Below are 17,273 nucleotides of genomic sequence, written 5' to 3'. Positions count from 1 at the left end.
GACCATCCGTAGGAAAACTCATTCCCCTCTCCCTGCCCTCCGGGCTGCAGCTCCCATCACTTGGTGGTGGGAGGAGAGGGGGGGTCTGGAGATGCCCTGCACCCAGTCCCCTGTCCCCCCTCCCCGTGGAAGCAGGGCAGGGCAAGGAGGGGAGCAGGGGCAGGGGGGGGCTTTTTTCCTGCGAGCCTGAGCCCCCTCCACAGGCTCCCAGCTGCCTCCGCCAAGCGCGGAGCCCAAGGGAAAAGCCGTGTCAGGTACCTTAGAGCGCGGGTCCTTTGCTAGCCCGTGGTGAGGTGGGTCGGAGCCACTTTGGGCAGAGGGCTCATGGCCCCCCGGCAGCTGAGCCCGGAGGAGCAGCGACTTGACCTCCATAAGCGGCCTCCCCCAGACCGGGGGCCTGTGCGTGTCCTCCGTGGAGCCTGGAAGGGGTCTTCGATTGCTTCTCGGCAGCTCTTCTGGCCAAAAGAGTTTCTTTTTTTAATTATTTATCTACTTTGTATTATTTTTTGCAAGTGCTTCGATATTACAGAGGAGGGCAGCAGAGAGAGGAGCAGGGACATCCTTAAATAATTTTCATTTCTCAAAAACTGCCTTTTCCTCTTCTCTCTAAGTCCAGAGGAGAGATCCTTGGGGGGGTGGGAGGCACATCTGCACTGCAAATAAAAATAATAATTACAACCACCAACCAACCAACCAAAAAAAAAGTAACAGCTAAGAAAAAACACTTTCAATCAAGGACTTTGGAAATCAGAGATCACAGAAACTGTACTATTAATAAGGAGGAAAAAAAAAAAAGAGAGGCAAGAAATCCAGCGACCATGGGCCAGCCTGGCTTCCTAGCGTGTACTTTCTGTTCTCTCTCCTTTTTCCCAAGGTAATTGCAGTCTGCCGAGAGGGAGTTAAATGGGATTAAAAGATCTGTGTAAGCAAAAGGACCCAGAAGAGAAGGAGGAAGGAGTGAGCCGTCCGGGCCAGGGGGTGTCTTTGACACAGCTGAGCCCCTTAGAGAGGCAGAGAGCTGAGCTCCTGGGAAGGATGTACCCACAAACCGGCCTGTCCCCCTTTTTCTGATGGATTGCCGCAAAAATTGCCCGAAAGAGACAATGCACTAAACGTGATGGAGCCGGAATCAGAGCCGGTCTCCAGACTCAGAGCTACAGCAGCAGGCAGGGGGTGAGTACAAAGTCCGGCTTCTCCCGGCGCTGGGGAAAGGGCATCCCGGGCGGGGATGGGGGTGCCCGGGGAGCCGGGGGATCCCGGGAGGGCTGCGGGAGGGGAGAGCCGGCCGAGAGGGGAGCTCCGCTCCCGGGTGGCTGGGGATGGGGTGGGGGAAGACATTCCTTCTGCCAGGGGATGATGTGAAAACTCCTGGGCTGGAGAGGAGAATGGGCTGGGAGAAGGGAGGCCACGCTGGAGCGGGAGGGTGGGAATGGGGCTGGGGTGTGCGGAAAGGGGGTGAGAGCGGGGGGCTTAGGGCCGGGAAGGGCAGGAGGAGCCCCCCCACCCCCACCCCCATTCCCACGCACCCGGGGAAAGGAGCTCCCAGCCCGGGAACTGCTCCGGGGGGTGGGCGCCGATGTTGCACCCACGCGAGATGCAGGAACGGGCAATTCCACCTCCCCGCTCCCCCTCGCACACCTACACCCTTCCCGGGCACGGGCGGGGGGGCAGGTTCCCCAGCTCCTCCTGGGAGCAGGGGGGAAATGCTGCTCCTTGACCCTGTCCCGCGGGGACGTGGGGGCACGAGTACCTGGAGATCGCTGCCGCAGTCCTCCGGAAAGTGGGAGAGCCACGGGAAGGGCTGAGGCACGGTCAGAGGGGCAGGCGGGTGCGTGGTGGCATGTTCTTCATGTGCTCAATATACACACACGTGCACAAATACTTCTTTCTCTCTATACATCTATATATAAAAAATTACAGCACACACCCTGCCCGTCGTCTTTCTCACACAGCCGGGGCCAGCTTTTACTATTTTCATTGTTAACTTTTTTGTTGTTATTATTTTCCTGGGGACTAGCAAAGGGTTAATCCCTCTGGTTGCGTTGTCGGATGTAATGATGATTTACCGACACTCCCTTGGAAAGACTGGGATTCTTCTGCCTGGCAGTTTGAAAAAGTTGTGTACAGGATCCCTCTGCTTCTGCCAGGCTCGGCTGGGCTGTGAGATGGGGTGAAAGGGTGGAAACGGGGCGAGGGGATTGGGGGGCCCCCCTCCTTCGCCCCGAGGGTCACCCCGCTCCTGGCAGCTGCCCCATTAGCGCAGCGCTGGGCTCTGGACGTGGATGAATGTGCAGTTTCCTTTGTAGGCGCAGCGCACGCTCTCCCTGCCTGCATGTGTCTGTGTGTAAAGTTATGTGGAGAGACCAGCACCGCTCCCAAGGGCTGCAACCAGCTCTCCTTGAGAAGTTTTGTGTGTGTTTATATACTCACAAGGACTGAATTTCAGTGCTTTAGGGTTTTGTTTCTTTTTTTCCCAGACGTGGCTGTGGCACGTCTGGAGATGCTGGTAACTGCAGCGTCTCCCAGTTGCACCTTTTTAAAGTTGGGCATGATCTGGAGTGAAATGCCTGCTTGGGACGCTGCGAGGGTGGCTGTCTGTCAAAACCAGAGAAGTTGAAAGGGGAACAGACAGATAAAGATTCCTTTGAAAGACGGAGAGCAGCGCCGCGTCACAGCAAGGGGAAGGGCCCTGATGCTGGGGAGATACTTGGCACGAGGCACAGTCATTTCACAGAGCACCGATTTGTGAGCAGGATGGAGAAGCTGACCACAGTCGTGCTGCAGATGAGGACAGGGAGATCCTGCTCGAGTCCCAGAGCAAGTCAGACCCTGCTGAGGCCGGGGTTAGGAAACAGGGACCGGGGAGAAGGCAGCGTGGCTGCCTGCCCACCAGAGGTCTATGTCTGTTCTTGCATCTCCGTGTCCCAGGCTAGCACTGTGCATGGCTGCACGGGGTTTCAGTGTTGCAGTGCCATGGGAAATCTGCACTTTGGTCTTTTCTGGTGACTCTAAATATGTGCGCCTTTTGTTCCCAGGATCTCCTCTGGGTTAAATACCTCACCAGCGTGCTGCTGATCCATTCCCTCCTCAGCAGAGGTCGCTTGCTACCCTTCGCATTATCTCTCCATGGGCTTTTTGGTGCTGGGCTTTGATTTGCTTGGCAGAGTTGAGTGCTGTACATCCTACCATTCCCACAGCTGGATGTTCCTGTTGAGGCTGTTAGTCTTGGAGAGGGTCCTCTGAGCCCAGAGCTGGCTTGTGCCTGGGCTCGCCAGGCCACCCTTGTGCTGCCAAGTCTTCCTCGGGGTGGGTGAGCGTGGTGCTGCCCGAAGGCAGCTTGTAATGGGAACCTTCTGGTGTGTGCCCACGGGGCACTGGGGGTCCCGCTTGTCCCAGCACTCCTGCAGCATCCTCTGGAGCAGGGCTGGTGGCTGGGGAGCTGCCAGAGGTGCAGGAGACCCATGGATGGAACTGGGAGGGCTGGCTCACCGGGGAAGGAGAGTGTGCTGAAGCCTTGTCCTGGCTCAAGCAGCCAAAGCTTGGAAAACTAGAAGAACACGAAGTTTGACAGGCTCTGCAAGTTTAAAATGCCCCTCTTGATCATTTCCATTGAAGCATTTTTAGTGAGCACAGGCTCACTAAACCACAGAAGAAGGTTTTGCATTCAGCTATGTGTTGAGATGTGTCCAGGCTGTAGCACTTGTGCTGTTCAGCTGTGATTGTGCCACCTTGGCCCCTTCCTGCGTGCTGGCCGTGGAGGAGGCTTGCCTGATGCTCCTGGAGGCCTCCGATGGGTGCCTGCTTGTTGTCACAGTCCTGGGTTGTTGGCATAATTCTGCTCTGGGGGCTGCCTGGCCCGTGTGCTGGATGACAAAGCTGCCCGCACGGTGGTACAGCACCCACCTGGCACCACCAAGGTGGGCCAGCCCCTAGGAAGGCCTGGAAAGGCTGGAGGAAGGCACGGCTCCTGTTTTAAGAGGAAAAGACCATTGCATGCAAGCCAGGCAGGTGATCTTGGAGACAAATTATGGCACTGCTGGGCAAATTCAGCAATGGGAGCAACAAGCAGGCAAATGATGCGTGTGTGCTGGGTGCCTTGGGGTGGAGAGGAGCAATTACACAGCCTCCTGGAGCTGTGTCCCAGGAGGGAAGGGCAGTGTCACAGCCAGGGTTACAAGCTGAAGTCCTGTGTCCAGGTCCCCCCCCCGCTGCCTTGAGGCACTACTCTGAGCAGGTCCTTTTAATAAAGCTCCAGCTTCATCCCCTTTCTGCAGTGGGTTGAGGGGATAAATTCTGCCCTGCTTGAAAACAGCGTTTATGGAGGTGACATTGCTGACCGAGGGTTGCCCAGGTCTTGTAGTGAGGGGGTTGTAGGAAATCTCTGACCAAAGACAGACACAGAGCATGTGGGGGTTTTTTCCCCTCTCTTTTTCTTTGCCAATTTGTTGGGGGCATAAGTAGAAATGATGGATGCTTACTGAAGTGCAAATGGAAACAATGGGGAATTCTATACGGCTCTGCCAAACCCCATTCACAAAATGAAGGAATGCAAAGGCGTTTGTTGGAAGGACAAAAAAGGAGTTAGATGACAGATCATGCTTAACACTTCTGTTTGTGGAGAGCTCCAGTTACTAACTGAGAGCACAAAGGCAAGGGCCAGCAGTGAGTGTTGTCGCTTCAGCAGCGGCAAAGTCAATAACCAAGATAGGCAGGAGTGGTGAGCAGGGAGGAGACGGAGTAACGGGTTGTCAGGAAAGATCCCCCGTTGTAGGAAGTTGCTGGGAGGTGTCTGGGAGGGTGTTTGAGTCAGTCAGTCTTGCATCTAGCAGGTGAGAAAGCAGGTTGTCACCAGCAGGAGCTCAGAGGAGCTGGTTAGCTCTGGGCCAGCTTTGTGCGGTGAATACACAAGCTCTGGTTCCCAATTAGGAGGACAAGGACCAGTGATTTGAAACCCATCAGCCCTCCGTCCGCAGATATCGGCATAAACCCTTGAAAGAACAAGGTGCGAGGTGTCTGCAGGAGGGAGGATTGGCCACACTGACGCTGCATCTCCACGTTCTGTGTACTGCAGATCTGCATTTCCCTCCCGGAGAAAACCTAGGTTCTGGGGGAGCAAATAGCAGACCTTTATGCATCCAGACCCTCCTTGTGCCTGGCTGATCTGCAGGCTTTTAGGAGAGCAAAGCTTCTTTGCAGCATTTGAGACCTACTGCTGTACCACTGCCAGGAGCCGGGCTCCCTCCCCTCTGTGAATATGATACCTGCCCCTTCATCAGGCCCGGTGGGTCGCTACCAGGGGCCTCCTCCGAAGGAAGCAGCAGCTTTTTCTGGGCCACAGTTGCCAAAACCCTGAGATAAACCTCTACAGGCACAGCACTAAGGGTATTTTCGTCCTGAATTAAGTTAGATTTGGCAGAAATGATGCCAGAATTCCCTGGGAATTTCTGGGTTTGCGCACGTGTTCCAAACTCTGGGGCAGGGTGGAGCAACGGAGACATTCCTGTTCAGGATCACCCCAAGGATGGGTTGGAGCCTGGCCTAGAGAGTTTCTCATCCATTTGGGCTACTGGAGTCCCCAGTAATAAGGTGGGACAATCTTTGAAACCCTCCGCTGCACTCTGCTCAGAGTGCTGTTAAAGCTCAGGCAGCCGCACTGACATCCCTCTTCTTCATCCTTTCCCCTTATGGCTGCATTGCAATGAATTTTTAGTTGTCATCCGAAAATTTGTTGTGATAAACGTGTGCCCAGAAGCAGTGGGTTGGATTCTGGACGTTTGTGTACTTGGATGATATTTTGGGGAGCTTTTCTGAACATTAAAATCTTAGAGGGGTACTGAACTTCATTCTTCCCCACTTAATATTGACAGTTTCTCGATCACTCTTAGATTTCTCAGTATTTTTAAATGACCATGGAAGTGTATCTGTCTGGGCCATATCTGTTTGTCTGCTTTCTCCTTCTTCTTAAAAATGTAGATGCTGAATTGGGGTTAAAAATGAATACCATTTCAGTCATCTCAGAAACTCTCCCCTTAGCATGTTGAGTTTTGCAACAGTGCCTTGTATACCAGACAAAATGTTTGGCTGGAGGTGTAAAACGATAGCTGGTTCATACTGCAGGAAAGGTCCAGCAAAGGACTATGCAGGGTCGATACAGGGACACCTACGTAATGGCCTGTTCCCATTGCTCTCTCCAGAAAGTGGGGGTGAGAGGAGAAATACCATAGTTTCCAGAAGCTCCAGAAAGACAGCAGAAATCTGCTGTGCAAAGGATCGTACTAGTACAAAATAAGATTTCTACCCCAAAAAGCTGGGAGGGGAATCGATGCCATGGTGCAATTTAAAGCCTCAGTATGTAGGTTGTGATTTTTGTTTCCTGTTGGCTGTCAAAACTGCTTGGGAGTCTTATAAAATACCACCTCCGGTCATGTGCCAAGGATCTTAAGCAACATGGACATTTTCTTCTTTTAAATCCATTGTCTGGTATACAGCTAGAAATATAGATTTGTCTTTCTTGCAAAGCAATTTTCAGCATCCAGCTGGCTTTCTGGTCTTTTGGACAGAAAAAAATGCACCTGAATGGAGGAGAGGGGGAGGGTATCATTTTTCCACCCTGCAAGAATGTTCGCAATTTCGAAGACATTTCCTCACTGTGTAAATGAGGGAGGGGAAAAAAAAAATTAAATGCTGCTTTGGGCCCTTGTAACATTTTCTTCAGCTTCGATCCACCATCTAAGCAAACAAGATGTCAAAACCATTTGGACTTTTTTGGTTTTTTTAAGGCGGGGCAAAACTTTTAATTCAGAAATGCTGAAATTGTTCCAACCAATTCCAGAAATTGTATAGTGAAGAATTAGCTGATCACAACTATTTTACAGATTTTTCAGCTTTGTCAAACTTTTTTTTGATCAATAATTCCTGACCAAGCCTACCCTAGTGGCTGTTGTCTTACTGTCGTCTTTAGTTCAGTGTCGTGCTTTATTCCTCTGTTACAGAAACCAGTGGGTGTCAGGTAAGAACTGGTATGTGCAACAAAATTTTTTCCTTTCCTTTTGCTATTGAGGTTGCCACCCCGAACGTCTTTACTGGGGCTATAGCAGCAAGACACACTGTGCACAAGCCACCAGGAGAGGTGATAGCTCTTCTTTAGCCCCCGAGCTACAACTTGCTGCTCTCAGAAGTCTGATTTCTTAATGCACAGTAAAAAGATGGCAAATGAGTCTGGAAGCTGAAAAATCACAGCTTTGCAACTGTATGCTAATTAGCAGTCATGATTTCATCGGGTCTCTGGACTGGTGCATACCACCACGTGCAGGGACCTCCTGCCTGCCCTGAAGCCCCAGCAGCAGCGGTGCCCTAGACCTTCTGGTTGCTTTTTGTAGGAACTCCTCAGGATGCTTATTTTTGGCTGCTACCTGCACACACGTGGTCCTCACTGGGAAGATACTAAAATCACCACTAAGGCTGAGAAGTGTTATTGCTGGTCTTTGTACTTCACTGTCCCTCTCTGTCTGTGGTTTCTTGCCTTGCACTTTTGACGCTGGTTAGTTCCCATGGACTGATGGCAAGAGTTCGCAAAAAATAGCGAAGCAAAATTAAGCTGTAGTCAGTAGCTTTGGTTTGCTATAAAGGGAGTTTGTCTGCGCTGGGAAACTTTTAGGGTTCACGTGAGCTTGCGTCATAGGTGTTTGGGGGCACTTCTTCACCTAGTGACTATAGCAGTGGGATCCTCATGCTGGTATTCAAACTCCCTGTGCAATAAAAGAAACAAATGCCTTTAGTGGGTAGCTCTTGATAGAGTATCTGCGGAAATCACTGATTGTGGGAAGAAGCCAAGATAAAGGCAAGGTGGGTTTGATAGCTCTATATAAGGAGAAGAATCTTCCTTTACTATTGCTACTCAAGCTGCTTATGCAATCCTGTCGCTGCAGAGTTGTAACGGAAAAAGAGCCTGCATTATAAAATCCTGCAATAATTAACAGCCCCATCAGTCACAGATCTGCCATTTGGAAGCTGCTTTTGCTTTTTCCATTAAGTTGGTAAATTTTGCCAAAGTGTTTTTCTTCAGTGTTTTGGCATTCAGCCCCGCTCTCAACTCTTACGGTATTGGCTGTGCGAGGGGTCCAGGAGCAGGGCTGAGGCCAGCTGGATCCCACGCTGCGCATTCGTCTCCTTTATAGCCCCGTCAGTGTCACTGGAATGAAATTACGTGCTGGATTTTCCCCTAAGGCTTGTTGCCCTCATTGTGTTGGTCAATGGGGATTTTGGAAGCAAATTTGGGTTGTGAAGGTACCCCTCCAAAAAAAGATCTGGACTTCGGTTAGGTGTGTTGGGTGCACCAGTGTTTGTACATAGCTGTACAAATCTGCTCCTCACCAGAGAAAAGGCGTTCTTAACGCTTGGGACTCCTGCTGCCCTTGGAGTTCACGTCGTGTTGGTCACCTCCTTCCCCTCATCTTCCCGTGCTCTCATGGGGCCATCAAGCCCAGCTGCTGATACCCGGTGAGGTCTTTGCTCCATGCACGTGTGGAATTGTGTCCATATCTTAAAACTCCGTTGTTCCTTTGGAGGTGAGCACAGAAACACAGGTCTTTCCGTGAAGTGGATTTTAGCTGCTTTTAAGTCATAAAAAGACTTCTGCTAGAGGTCGCCATGAAAAATCATTCTGTTTGCTTCCTTTCCTACCTCCCCTGAATGAACTGGGACAACAGCTCTCCGTGTACTCAGCCGTATCTTCAGCCCGAAAGCAGTGTCCCGTGGGATGAAGTGGGCAGAAAACAACCAAGTCACCCCAGCTGGAGATATCTTGAGCATAGTGAGGGTTTCCTGGTTAGCATATGGCTGGCTATAGGACATGGCGAAAGAATACCGTGATTTGGCTATTCCAGGCTGTTGTTCCTTCATGCATAAAATAAAGCAGCCCCAGAGCTCCTGACTGTGCAGCCCAGTGTCAGGGTAATGGAAACAGCAAAGAATGATGTGGTTCATCTCATTTGTTTCCCAGCCGATGCGGGGCCGCTCCAGCATTTTGTCCCTTCAAGCCTTAAAATATTAGTTAGTGGCTGGATTCCTGCATGGATTTTTACATTCAAGGCCAGGTTTCCCCACTGATGTGTAAATCACTGTGGCTTCATTTTAGCTGTGGGAAAGGATCTCCTGCACTGGGTGAGGATCTGGCCCAGGGTAACACATTGCCTCGGAGGATGCTTTCGTGTGCTAAAGCTGAGACTTGATGGCAGGAGAAGAGTCGTCTCTAATCCCATTTGACAAATGATTTGTCTTTGCCAGAGCTGAAGAGGGGAGTGAGCTGCACTTTGGCATTGCTTTGCATATTCCCAGTGTTCGCACTGGCTTGGCTAAAATGAAGAACAACCTGTGGATGTCCCACACCGCTTTCTCCTGGCTGAGGACTTTCTGTAGTTTACATTTTTGTCTCCGTTCCTCCAGCAGCCCTTGCTGATCAAGCTGTTAAATATCATCTTTAGAAGATGAGGGAATTTAATCTTCAAACTTTCCACTGACAGTTTTAAGAGAGCTTAACCAAGGAGTTTCCTATGTTCGTTATTTGGCTACAAATCAAGGAAGTTAGTGGGGGAAGGGGGGCTTCAGCTACCTTTCTGCTAAAAGTTTTCCTCTCTGCTGGCACTTCGAGGCTTGGTTTAGCAAACTAAGGTTTGTCCAATTCCCTCTCAGGCGTGAAAGGGTCTGCAAGCGCACTGCGCTTGGGAGTCTGCAGCTCTCACACTTTCTAAAATTTCCTGCCATACCAAGCTAATGAGAAAGTCATTAGTGGCAACAGCATAGGGTGCTGAGTGGTTAGAAGCTGCCTCCCATCTTTGCCTCTGAGTGTAAAAAGAGAAATAGATCCATGTAGGATTTTGTACGTTTAGAACATTTTTAAGCATGTAGTAAAGCAATAGGACTCAGAATTTGCTGAGATGCAGGTGACGTGTCACTGCATGTCAGCCCATTTTCCACCTGTGTCCTCACAGACACGCACATGCACTCCTGGCACGTCTTTTGACCTTCCAATTTCGAATTATTTCTCCATCCGCTTGCGTTTCTGGTGTCCTAGACAGGATGAGTGCCAAAGAGTAGCAGTAGTGAGGGGACTGTTGACCTGGCACTGATGACGTTGCATCTCAAAACACTGGTCTGGTCCCCTCTAATACCACTGGGAAAACCCTCCACTGAATTCAGTGGGCTTTAGATGACTTTTAAGCAGTAAAATGAAATCTCAGTCAGAAGCAAGTGCTGTTCTGCTGAGCACCCGTTCTCCATTTCCCGGAGACATGTGGACACTGCCACTGACTTCAGTAGACCTGTGATCAAGGAGAAAGCCCTTAACAGAGGGGCTAGTTTTTATTACTAATGTTATAGAAACTCATTATTTTTTTCTTCTCTTCCAATTTTAGGGGATTCTGCTTTCTCTGGACTGTATTATGTTTTACCTGGTTCCTGGGATTCACACAGGGAAATTCTGAAGGTAAATTACAGCTTTTTTTTTTTTTTTTCCTTCCTCTCTCCTCTTTCAACCAAAGTAAAAGCCAAGGGCTTTGGTGTCAGTTTAAGACCATCATTTAATAATGCCTGAGCCTAGTGCACAGAATTAAATGCATTTATTGCTGATCATTGCGGTACTGATGATATAGATGACGCAGTTAACAGCTGGCAAAAGAACCAGTTTTTTACAGGTGATTACGTGCCCCACAGGATTTTCAGAAGTGCCTTCTGTCCTGTGGGAATGAAGCACTTTGGTGTGTCCAAAATGTCACTGGCTTCTACCTGCACTTGCTAGGACTTCACTGCTTTTTTTAGAAAGTGCCCCCTGAGGCTGGGGCATTAAGGAATTAAGCGTCTCTGGCAGACGGGTTTTTCCTTGACTTGAATGCAACCCGATCATGCCTGTGCAGGCATAGGATGTTGTGCATACAGAAATGATGTGAGTTCTAGAAGTAAAAGCAAATTTAAGGAAGAAGGAGCCCACAGGGGTGGTTGATAGTAGAATGACTATGTCTGGCTCAGTCCCTGTGCTGTAGGGGAAGTATTCTATAAGGGAGTGATCATACACCTTCACCCTGTCTCCAGGCATCCCCTCCCCAGTGCTGCTGGGGACAGGACAAAATGTTGGGGTACAACAATCAATGACCCCGCAAGAGGAGATAGAAAGCTTCAGGGTCAACAAAAATAAAAATGAATCCGTCTTTTACAGTTGATAGTGGGAGCGGAGCATCTCTGCAACATCTGTTTGTAAAGGAGCCATCTCCTCTTAAAATAGCACCATCTCTTCCACGCGGATGCTTTACACGGGTATATGCTGGAACTGAACAGCTTCCTCCGCAATCAGTAGACAACAATAAGTGGACTAGCAGGCTCCAGGGCTCTCCTCTCAGTCTCCAAAACATGAAGGAAAAATAGAAAGTTGGTCAATGCTCAGCTGTAAGCCAGCCCGTGGAGCACTTTTTACAGGGGGGGAAATACATCCCTGCCATCAGCAATTTTGAAAAATGTAATATTTTCCAAATTCTGCTTCAATGCAGAAGAGGTGAACATCTGGCTGAATTACTTAGTCAAGCAGTTTTCAGAGCAAGTTTTATGTCAGCTCATAAAGAGGCAGAACAAATACTGTGTCTTGGCCTCTCTTTTTTCAAGTAGATTTTAATATGCTGTTTAGATTCATCTCTAGCCATCATTTCACTCCCATGATAATTATGGGATGGTGCCGTGTCTCTTGATTGTTACCATCAATCTAAAGGAAACTCTTTCACTTAGCTCTTACTGCATTACCTTAGTGTGGTAGATAACTTCCCTCTGAGATACTTTCTCTGTGATAAAGGAATTTTAAAAATCTTGCTTGGTTTCCCCACAATCAGACACAGGGTACCAGAAAGTAAAAACTTCCAAGGAAGCAAAGGCTGTAAGGAAACATTGGTGACCTGAGACTGTATTATCACTCAGGATTTTCAAACATGAGATTTATCAAAGCAAATAAGAGCTTGTTCATAGATCTATGTGAGGATGAAATTAAGGCAATGCCGTGGGCTTTTGAAAACACTGCAGTTATTACTGTAAGGCTTGGGGGTCTTCCTGCACACTGGAAAATCGGGGAACGCAGAGGATGATTTTTCCATAAGTGTTACAAATCCAAAAGATCATGAGGTTAGTGAGTTCATCTGATGTGCACTAAGGGTCTGGGCAGTAACTTTTGGAAATGTAGCATTTATTCAACCCAATTTTAGCTGTGGGCATCACATCTCAGCTGCTGGAATCTGGGAAGCTGCAGGTTATCTCTCCTGCCTTTTGGCTTCTTTTTCTTATAAAGCTTTGTGCGTGGGGAAAGTGGGAGGGAAAGAAAGAGATGAGAAGGAGAGCAATAAAACATTTTATCCCCTCTTTCAGAGATAATCATGTGATTGTTCAGGAATCTATGTGCATCTCACTTCATGAACGGAGTCTGCTAGAAGTTTTTCCCAGTTGCTCAAATGTCGCTACAGCGATGTTGCAACTAGCGTCAAGGCACCTGGGACCAGGCAGCTCTAAGTAGATGGTTTTTTAAATAATGTGTTTTGATGGAAAAATCTACAGAGGAAAAAATTTGAAGGGGAAAAAATGCTTTGCTAAACTTGGAGCTACTTAAGGAAGCCACAATTACCTTGCATTTTACGTTAGTTGATGACATCCCGTCATCCCGGGGGATGTGCCCCACCAGCCCAGAGCAGTCGGCATGGGAAGGAGAGGCAGACAGGCTGGGTGCACAGGAGTCCTGAGCTGTGTGCCTGGACCTGGTGCTGGAAAATCCACATACACGTCCTGCATGAGGTCTGTTTTAATCAGGTTTTGCGTAGGCATCTAGAATTTGGCTCTACCTTAGTGGGTTTTGAGAGAAAGGAGTGTTTGGGTTGTGCTTTTTTTCCTTTTTCTTAAGCACTGTTGGATGCAGTGGCTAACGAGGCAGTTGGATTGGTATTGCAAACAGCAGCGGCATCCTCTGAGCAGGGAAACATCCTTATGTCTTCACAGAGCAGGTACCAAATGAATAGCTTCTGGAGTGTAAAGCATCTCTGCCTAGTAGAGATACACCACTGTCTGTCTCTGGGAGAGAACCTAAAAATACATGTAGAAATTGGAAGCTGGAGTCCAGCTCCTATTTTAAGTGGTAAACTTATTTCCTTAGGGCTAAATCCTGATGCCTTTGAAGTCTGTGGCAAGGGTCCCACTTGACTTCTCTATAGCCAGGCTTTGGCCTTCACTGTTTCATGGGCACTGGAGATTATCCAGTATGAAGATACTGCTGTGATTCCTCCATTCAGTGCAGAGAGGGCATGGCTCTACCTTTGCTATGCTGAGGGACAGCCCCAGCAGGCAATACGGCAGAAAAACCGTGGGGGACCAAGGATTTCTTAGTATGGGAGAAGCACCTCTTGCACATGCCGTGCAGTAAATCATGCCCTCTGCATAGAGTGGGAAGACTTCCATCCCCGTCACATCTGACGCATCTTCTCCAGGGTAGTCTCTGCTAGAAAATGAGTCAAGCTGCCTTAAAAAAGGGAGGTGGGAATACAGCTGAACTCAGACAAAATAAATATTGATTGACTTGTTCTTACATACAAAAATGGCCAAGATTTTTGCCAAAGTCAAGGAACAGAGGTTTTCTCATTATCCTCCTCCCTTCCTGGCCAGCAACATTACAGGCCTCAGACTGGCTTGAGTCTACAGCCCTTCTGGCCAACACTGAGGATCTCTTTTAAGTGCCAGGTCTCCAAATATTGGGTATTATGGTGAATATTTAACAGTTAAGGATGAAAGAGGCCAAATTCCAAGGCCCCCTTAGAAAAGGAGCTTGTTTTTTCTTTGGGCAACCTTTGATTTACTTTTCCTTTTAATCTGGGAAAGCTGCAATCCCATGATGTTAGCTGACATGCAGCCATGATTGGCACTGCCGCATTTCTGATTGTTAAATTCTTACCTTGCGAGATCAGCATTTGAATTATACAGCCCAGGCTAGCTTCCCCAAAGAGCACTTGAATACTGGAGAGTTAGCTGGTCATCAGGTAGTGGGGATTGCATTTGGGCAGGGAAGAGGGAAGGAAATACAGTTATCCTAGCTCATTTTCCACGTGGTAGTGTCATGGTAATCATTATAGCCTTACATTTATCTGTCTATACTATGTAGGTAACATCTTTTATTAGACCAAATGTTCGAGCTGGAGTAAGAGAACAAGATTTTGGGCGCATGAGCATCTTTTTCAGGTCTGGGCACATTTACCTTTGCAGCTTTTCTCACGTAGACCTCAGCATGTTCCCCAGTTCAGTAGTTCAGCGGAGGCTGCCGCCAGCTGGCTCCAGTTTGTGTTGCTGTTCCTGCTAATCTGCCTTGGACTCTGAGCTGTGCGTGACTCCTGTTAGACCTTGGGGCCAGAAACCAGAGGATTCTGCTTGTCTGTCCATTGTCTCCTGGAGTCGGTGGAGAAAGATAGGTGCCTCTGGCCAGCAATCCCTCTCATCCTCTCTTGAACAAGGCACCCAGCTCCTAGGTGACAAATGCTGGAGGCAAGTCCTACCTCTACTGCTCAGTGGCAGCCATAACTAGTTTCTCAACTCTTCACAAACCAAGTCTGGTTCCTCCAACTTATTAAAATAATTTAAGGCTGTAAGATGATCTTCTGGGAAAAAAAAAGTACTGCTGTTGAGAACCTTAAGTGGTTCAGTGAAATCTAGGTGCAATTTTTTTTCGTGCTGGGAGGCACCTTTGCTTCCCTAAACTCTCCAGAGTCTCGAAGATCAAAAGCTGCTTCTTACTAATTTGGAGAGAGACAGATACAAGGCTTTTCTCCCTTTGAAAGTTCTGTTCCCTGCCTTCTGGGGATATAAAATTTTGCAATCCCAGCTCAGTCTGTTGTTCAAATTCCTTTCCAGCTGTGTGGTCAGTACTCAGAATTAAATCCCAGAGAAGTGGACTATTGGTTCTCAGTGGGAAATTTCCTTGTAGTGAGGTCAGCTCCCTCCAGAACATCTGGAGCTGGTCCCTGGTGGGACAGGACAGCTAGCCAGATGCCACATGGAGCTCATGCGTTTTGGCAATTGCTGATGACCAAGTTGAGCATGCACTTGCTCCTCACACTATGTGCAGAAGAGCTATGTGCTCTCCATTCTGATTATTTGAACGTGTACGTGTGAGAGGATGGTTGGTCTTTCCTGTACCCTGTTACCCTTTTGCATGGACTGGCTTGACCCCCATACCCATCCAGCCCTTGGGTTGCCCAACACTTCCCATTTTGTTTGTGTTTCCCTTTCAGATGTGGATGTTCTTCAAAGACTGGGCCTGTCAGGGAAAAGGCCATCGAGCGGATGGTCCTCATCACGTACAGTTCCTCAAGGGGTCATTCCTTTCAAATCAGGGGTCATCTTCACTCAGCGAGCACGTGTTGAAGCACCAGTCAGCACCATCCTCCCCGCAGGCTCCAGCACTGACCTGCTCCTAGTGCTGAGCCTCTGCTCCCACCGCATCAACAATGCTTTCCTCTTTGCTGTCAAGAGCAAAAAGAAAAAACTGCAGCTGGGGGTCCAGTTTGTGCCTGGGAAGATCATAGTGTATGTGGGCCACAAGCGCTCTGTATATTTTGATTACAATGTCCATGATGGCCAGTGGCACAATATGGCCATCGATATCCGTGGCCAGTCAGTCACTTTATTTACTTCTTGTGGGAAGCGCAGAGTACATGCGGATTTGCATTTTAAAAAGGACGAGGCATTGGATCCACATGGATCTTTCCTCTTTGGGAAGATGAACCAGCACTCCGTGCAGTTTGAAGGAGCCATCTGCCAGTTTGATATTTATCCTTCCGCCAAGGCAGCTCATCATTACTGTAAATACCTAAAAAGACAGTGCAGGCAAGCAGATACCTACCGGCCGAACCTGCCCCCCCTCATCCCCCTCCTGCCCAGGTATCCCAGTGCCTCCCCGAGCACCCCACAGCATATGGAGCCCTCGCTGCAGGGTCTGAGAAACCTGACCACAGCTGCCCCATCCTTGGAGTTTGGCAGGGTCACTGCACCCCTCAAGACTCGGGGTTCAGGTGCAACAACCGTCGCATTGGTATCATCCCCACCATCGCTGCCGAGACTGACAACCAAAGCCACAAAGGTCACCGTGGCCCCATCTCCTGTTCCGTTGAGTACTGAAACACAGCCACCCACCCGTTCGGTCCGTCGGGGGACGGCAATGACCCTCAGGGTGTCTCGGCCCACTCCCAGCACACGCATCGAGAAAACTCCCCTTCCCACTGCCAAAAAGGCCCCACCAACAAGCCAGAGCCCTGGCATGGCCAGCAGGAAGGAGTCCAAGCAAGAGACCAAAAAGAAGATCAACCAAAAACCCACCACTGAGCCCTCTGAAGCACCCAGTACCGTAAAGCCAGTGAGGAGGATGACTGATAACACAACCAGCAATGTCCACTTCGTCACCCTAAAGCAAACCCCGCAGAACCCAAGCAATGGGCCCGTTCCAAAGAAGCACGTGCCGTCCCCCGCCAGGAAAGTGGATCCTAGTAACGTCCCTCTGGTGTACACCAAACCACCCCTGGGGTCTGCCCGTCCCGTCTCCAGAGCCAGGGCACAGGCCTTCAACCTCACAACCCCAGCTGCGACGGATGGCTATCAAATCTTTGACCCCCTCGGACCCACTCCGTTTCCATTTTTACTGGGATATCCAGGAGTGAAAGGAGAGAGAGGACCTCAGGTAAGTTCAAGCTCTTAATGCTAACTATTCCCAGTCACAGATCAGCTAAATGGTTGGCAGACCATAACCTACGAGGGTTTCTATAAAGCTTAGTGGAGTGTGACAACTCGAAATAGCAGCCAAGCACTATTACATTTCTGATGATCACAATTTAGCATATATTTCAGTGTGAATTTGAGTGCTCTGTGATGGTGGATGCCCCTTAAAAGTTTGTGTTTAAAGTTGCTGCTTAATGGTAGACTTAAGAAAAGAAAAAAAAAATTTTAAAAAATCCCACCTTCCTTCCTACAAGTTGCTGGTTAAAATTTTGATGGCCAGGTTGGGGCTCTGTTCCACACCCCTGGTTTTGCTCAGGGCCAAGAGGACAGAACTGCCGGTCACCTTCCAAAGAAAACCCAGGTGCCTCAAAAACATGCCACAAATTAACTATTTCTTGACCCTGATTATTAATTTGTCTTGTACCTGAAATCCACATTTCCAGAAAAGTGCCCTGTTTCAGCCAATGCAAGTATAGAGATTGCTTCAGGATTTATTTTTT

The 17,273-nt window shown here is 48.9% G+C and overlaps 1 protein-coding gene across 1 annotated transcript; it reads left to right on the top strand.

Moving 5' to 3' along the window:
- Positions 1-591: 591 nt before the first annotated feature.
- LOC142091329 (collagen alpha-1(XXVII) chain-like) lies at positions 592-16,972 on the top strand. Its single transcript, XM_075170408.1, has 3 exons — positions 592-1,173; positions 10,413-10,483; positions 15,294-16,972. Exons 1-3 carry the CDS (start codon positions 1,118-1,120, stop codon positions 16,751-16,753), a joined length of 1,587 nt encoding a protein of 528 aa, XP_075026509.1. The 5' UTR covers positions 592-1,117; the 3' UTR covers positions 16,754-16,972.
- The last annotated feature ends 301 nt before the right edge of the window (positions 16,973-17,273 follow it).

This window comes from Calonectris borealis, chromosome 21 (genome assembly GCF_964195595.1).
Source record: "Calonectris borealis chromosome 21, bCalBor7.hap1.2, whole genome shotgun sequence".
Taxonomy (NCBI): domain Eukaryota; kingdom Metazoa; phylum Chordata; class Aves; order Procellariiformes; family Procellariidae; genus Calonectris; species Calonectris borealis.
This window is presented reverse-complemented; position numbering and strand designations above follow the sequence as displayed.

Excerpts from the sequence above, each read along its gene's own strand:
- LOC142091329 (XM_075170408.1), top strand. The coding sequence starts at position 1,118 with ATGGAGCCGGAATCAGAGCCGGTCTCCAGACTCAGAGCTACAGCAGCA. Across the intron at positions 1,174-10,412 it reads GCTACAGCAGCAGGCAGGGG|GGGATTCTGCTTTCTCTGGA; the intron begins GTGAGTACAAAG and ends TTCCAATTTTAG. Across the intron at positions 10,484-15,293 it reads CACACAGGGAAATTCTGAAG|ATGTGGATGTTCTTCAAAGA; the intron begins GTAAATTACAGC and ends TTTCCCTTTCAG.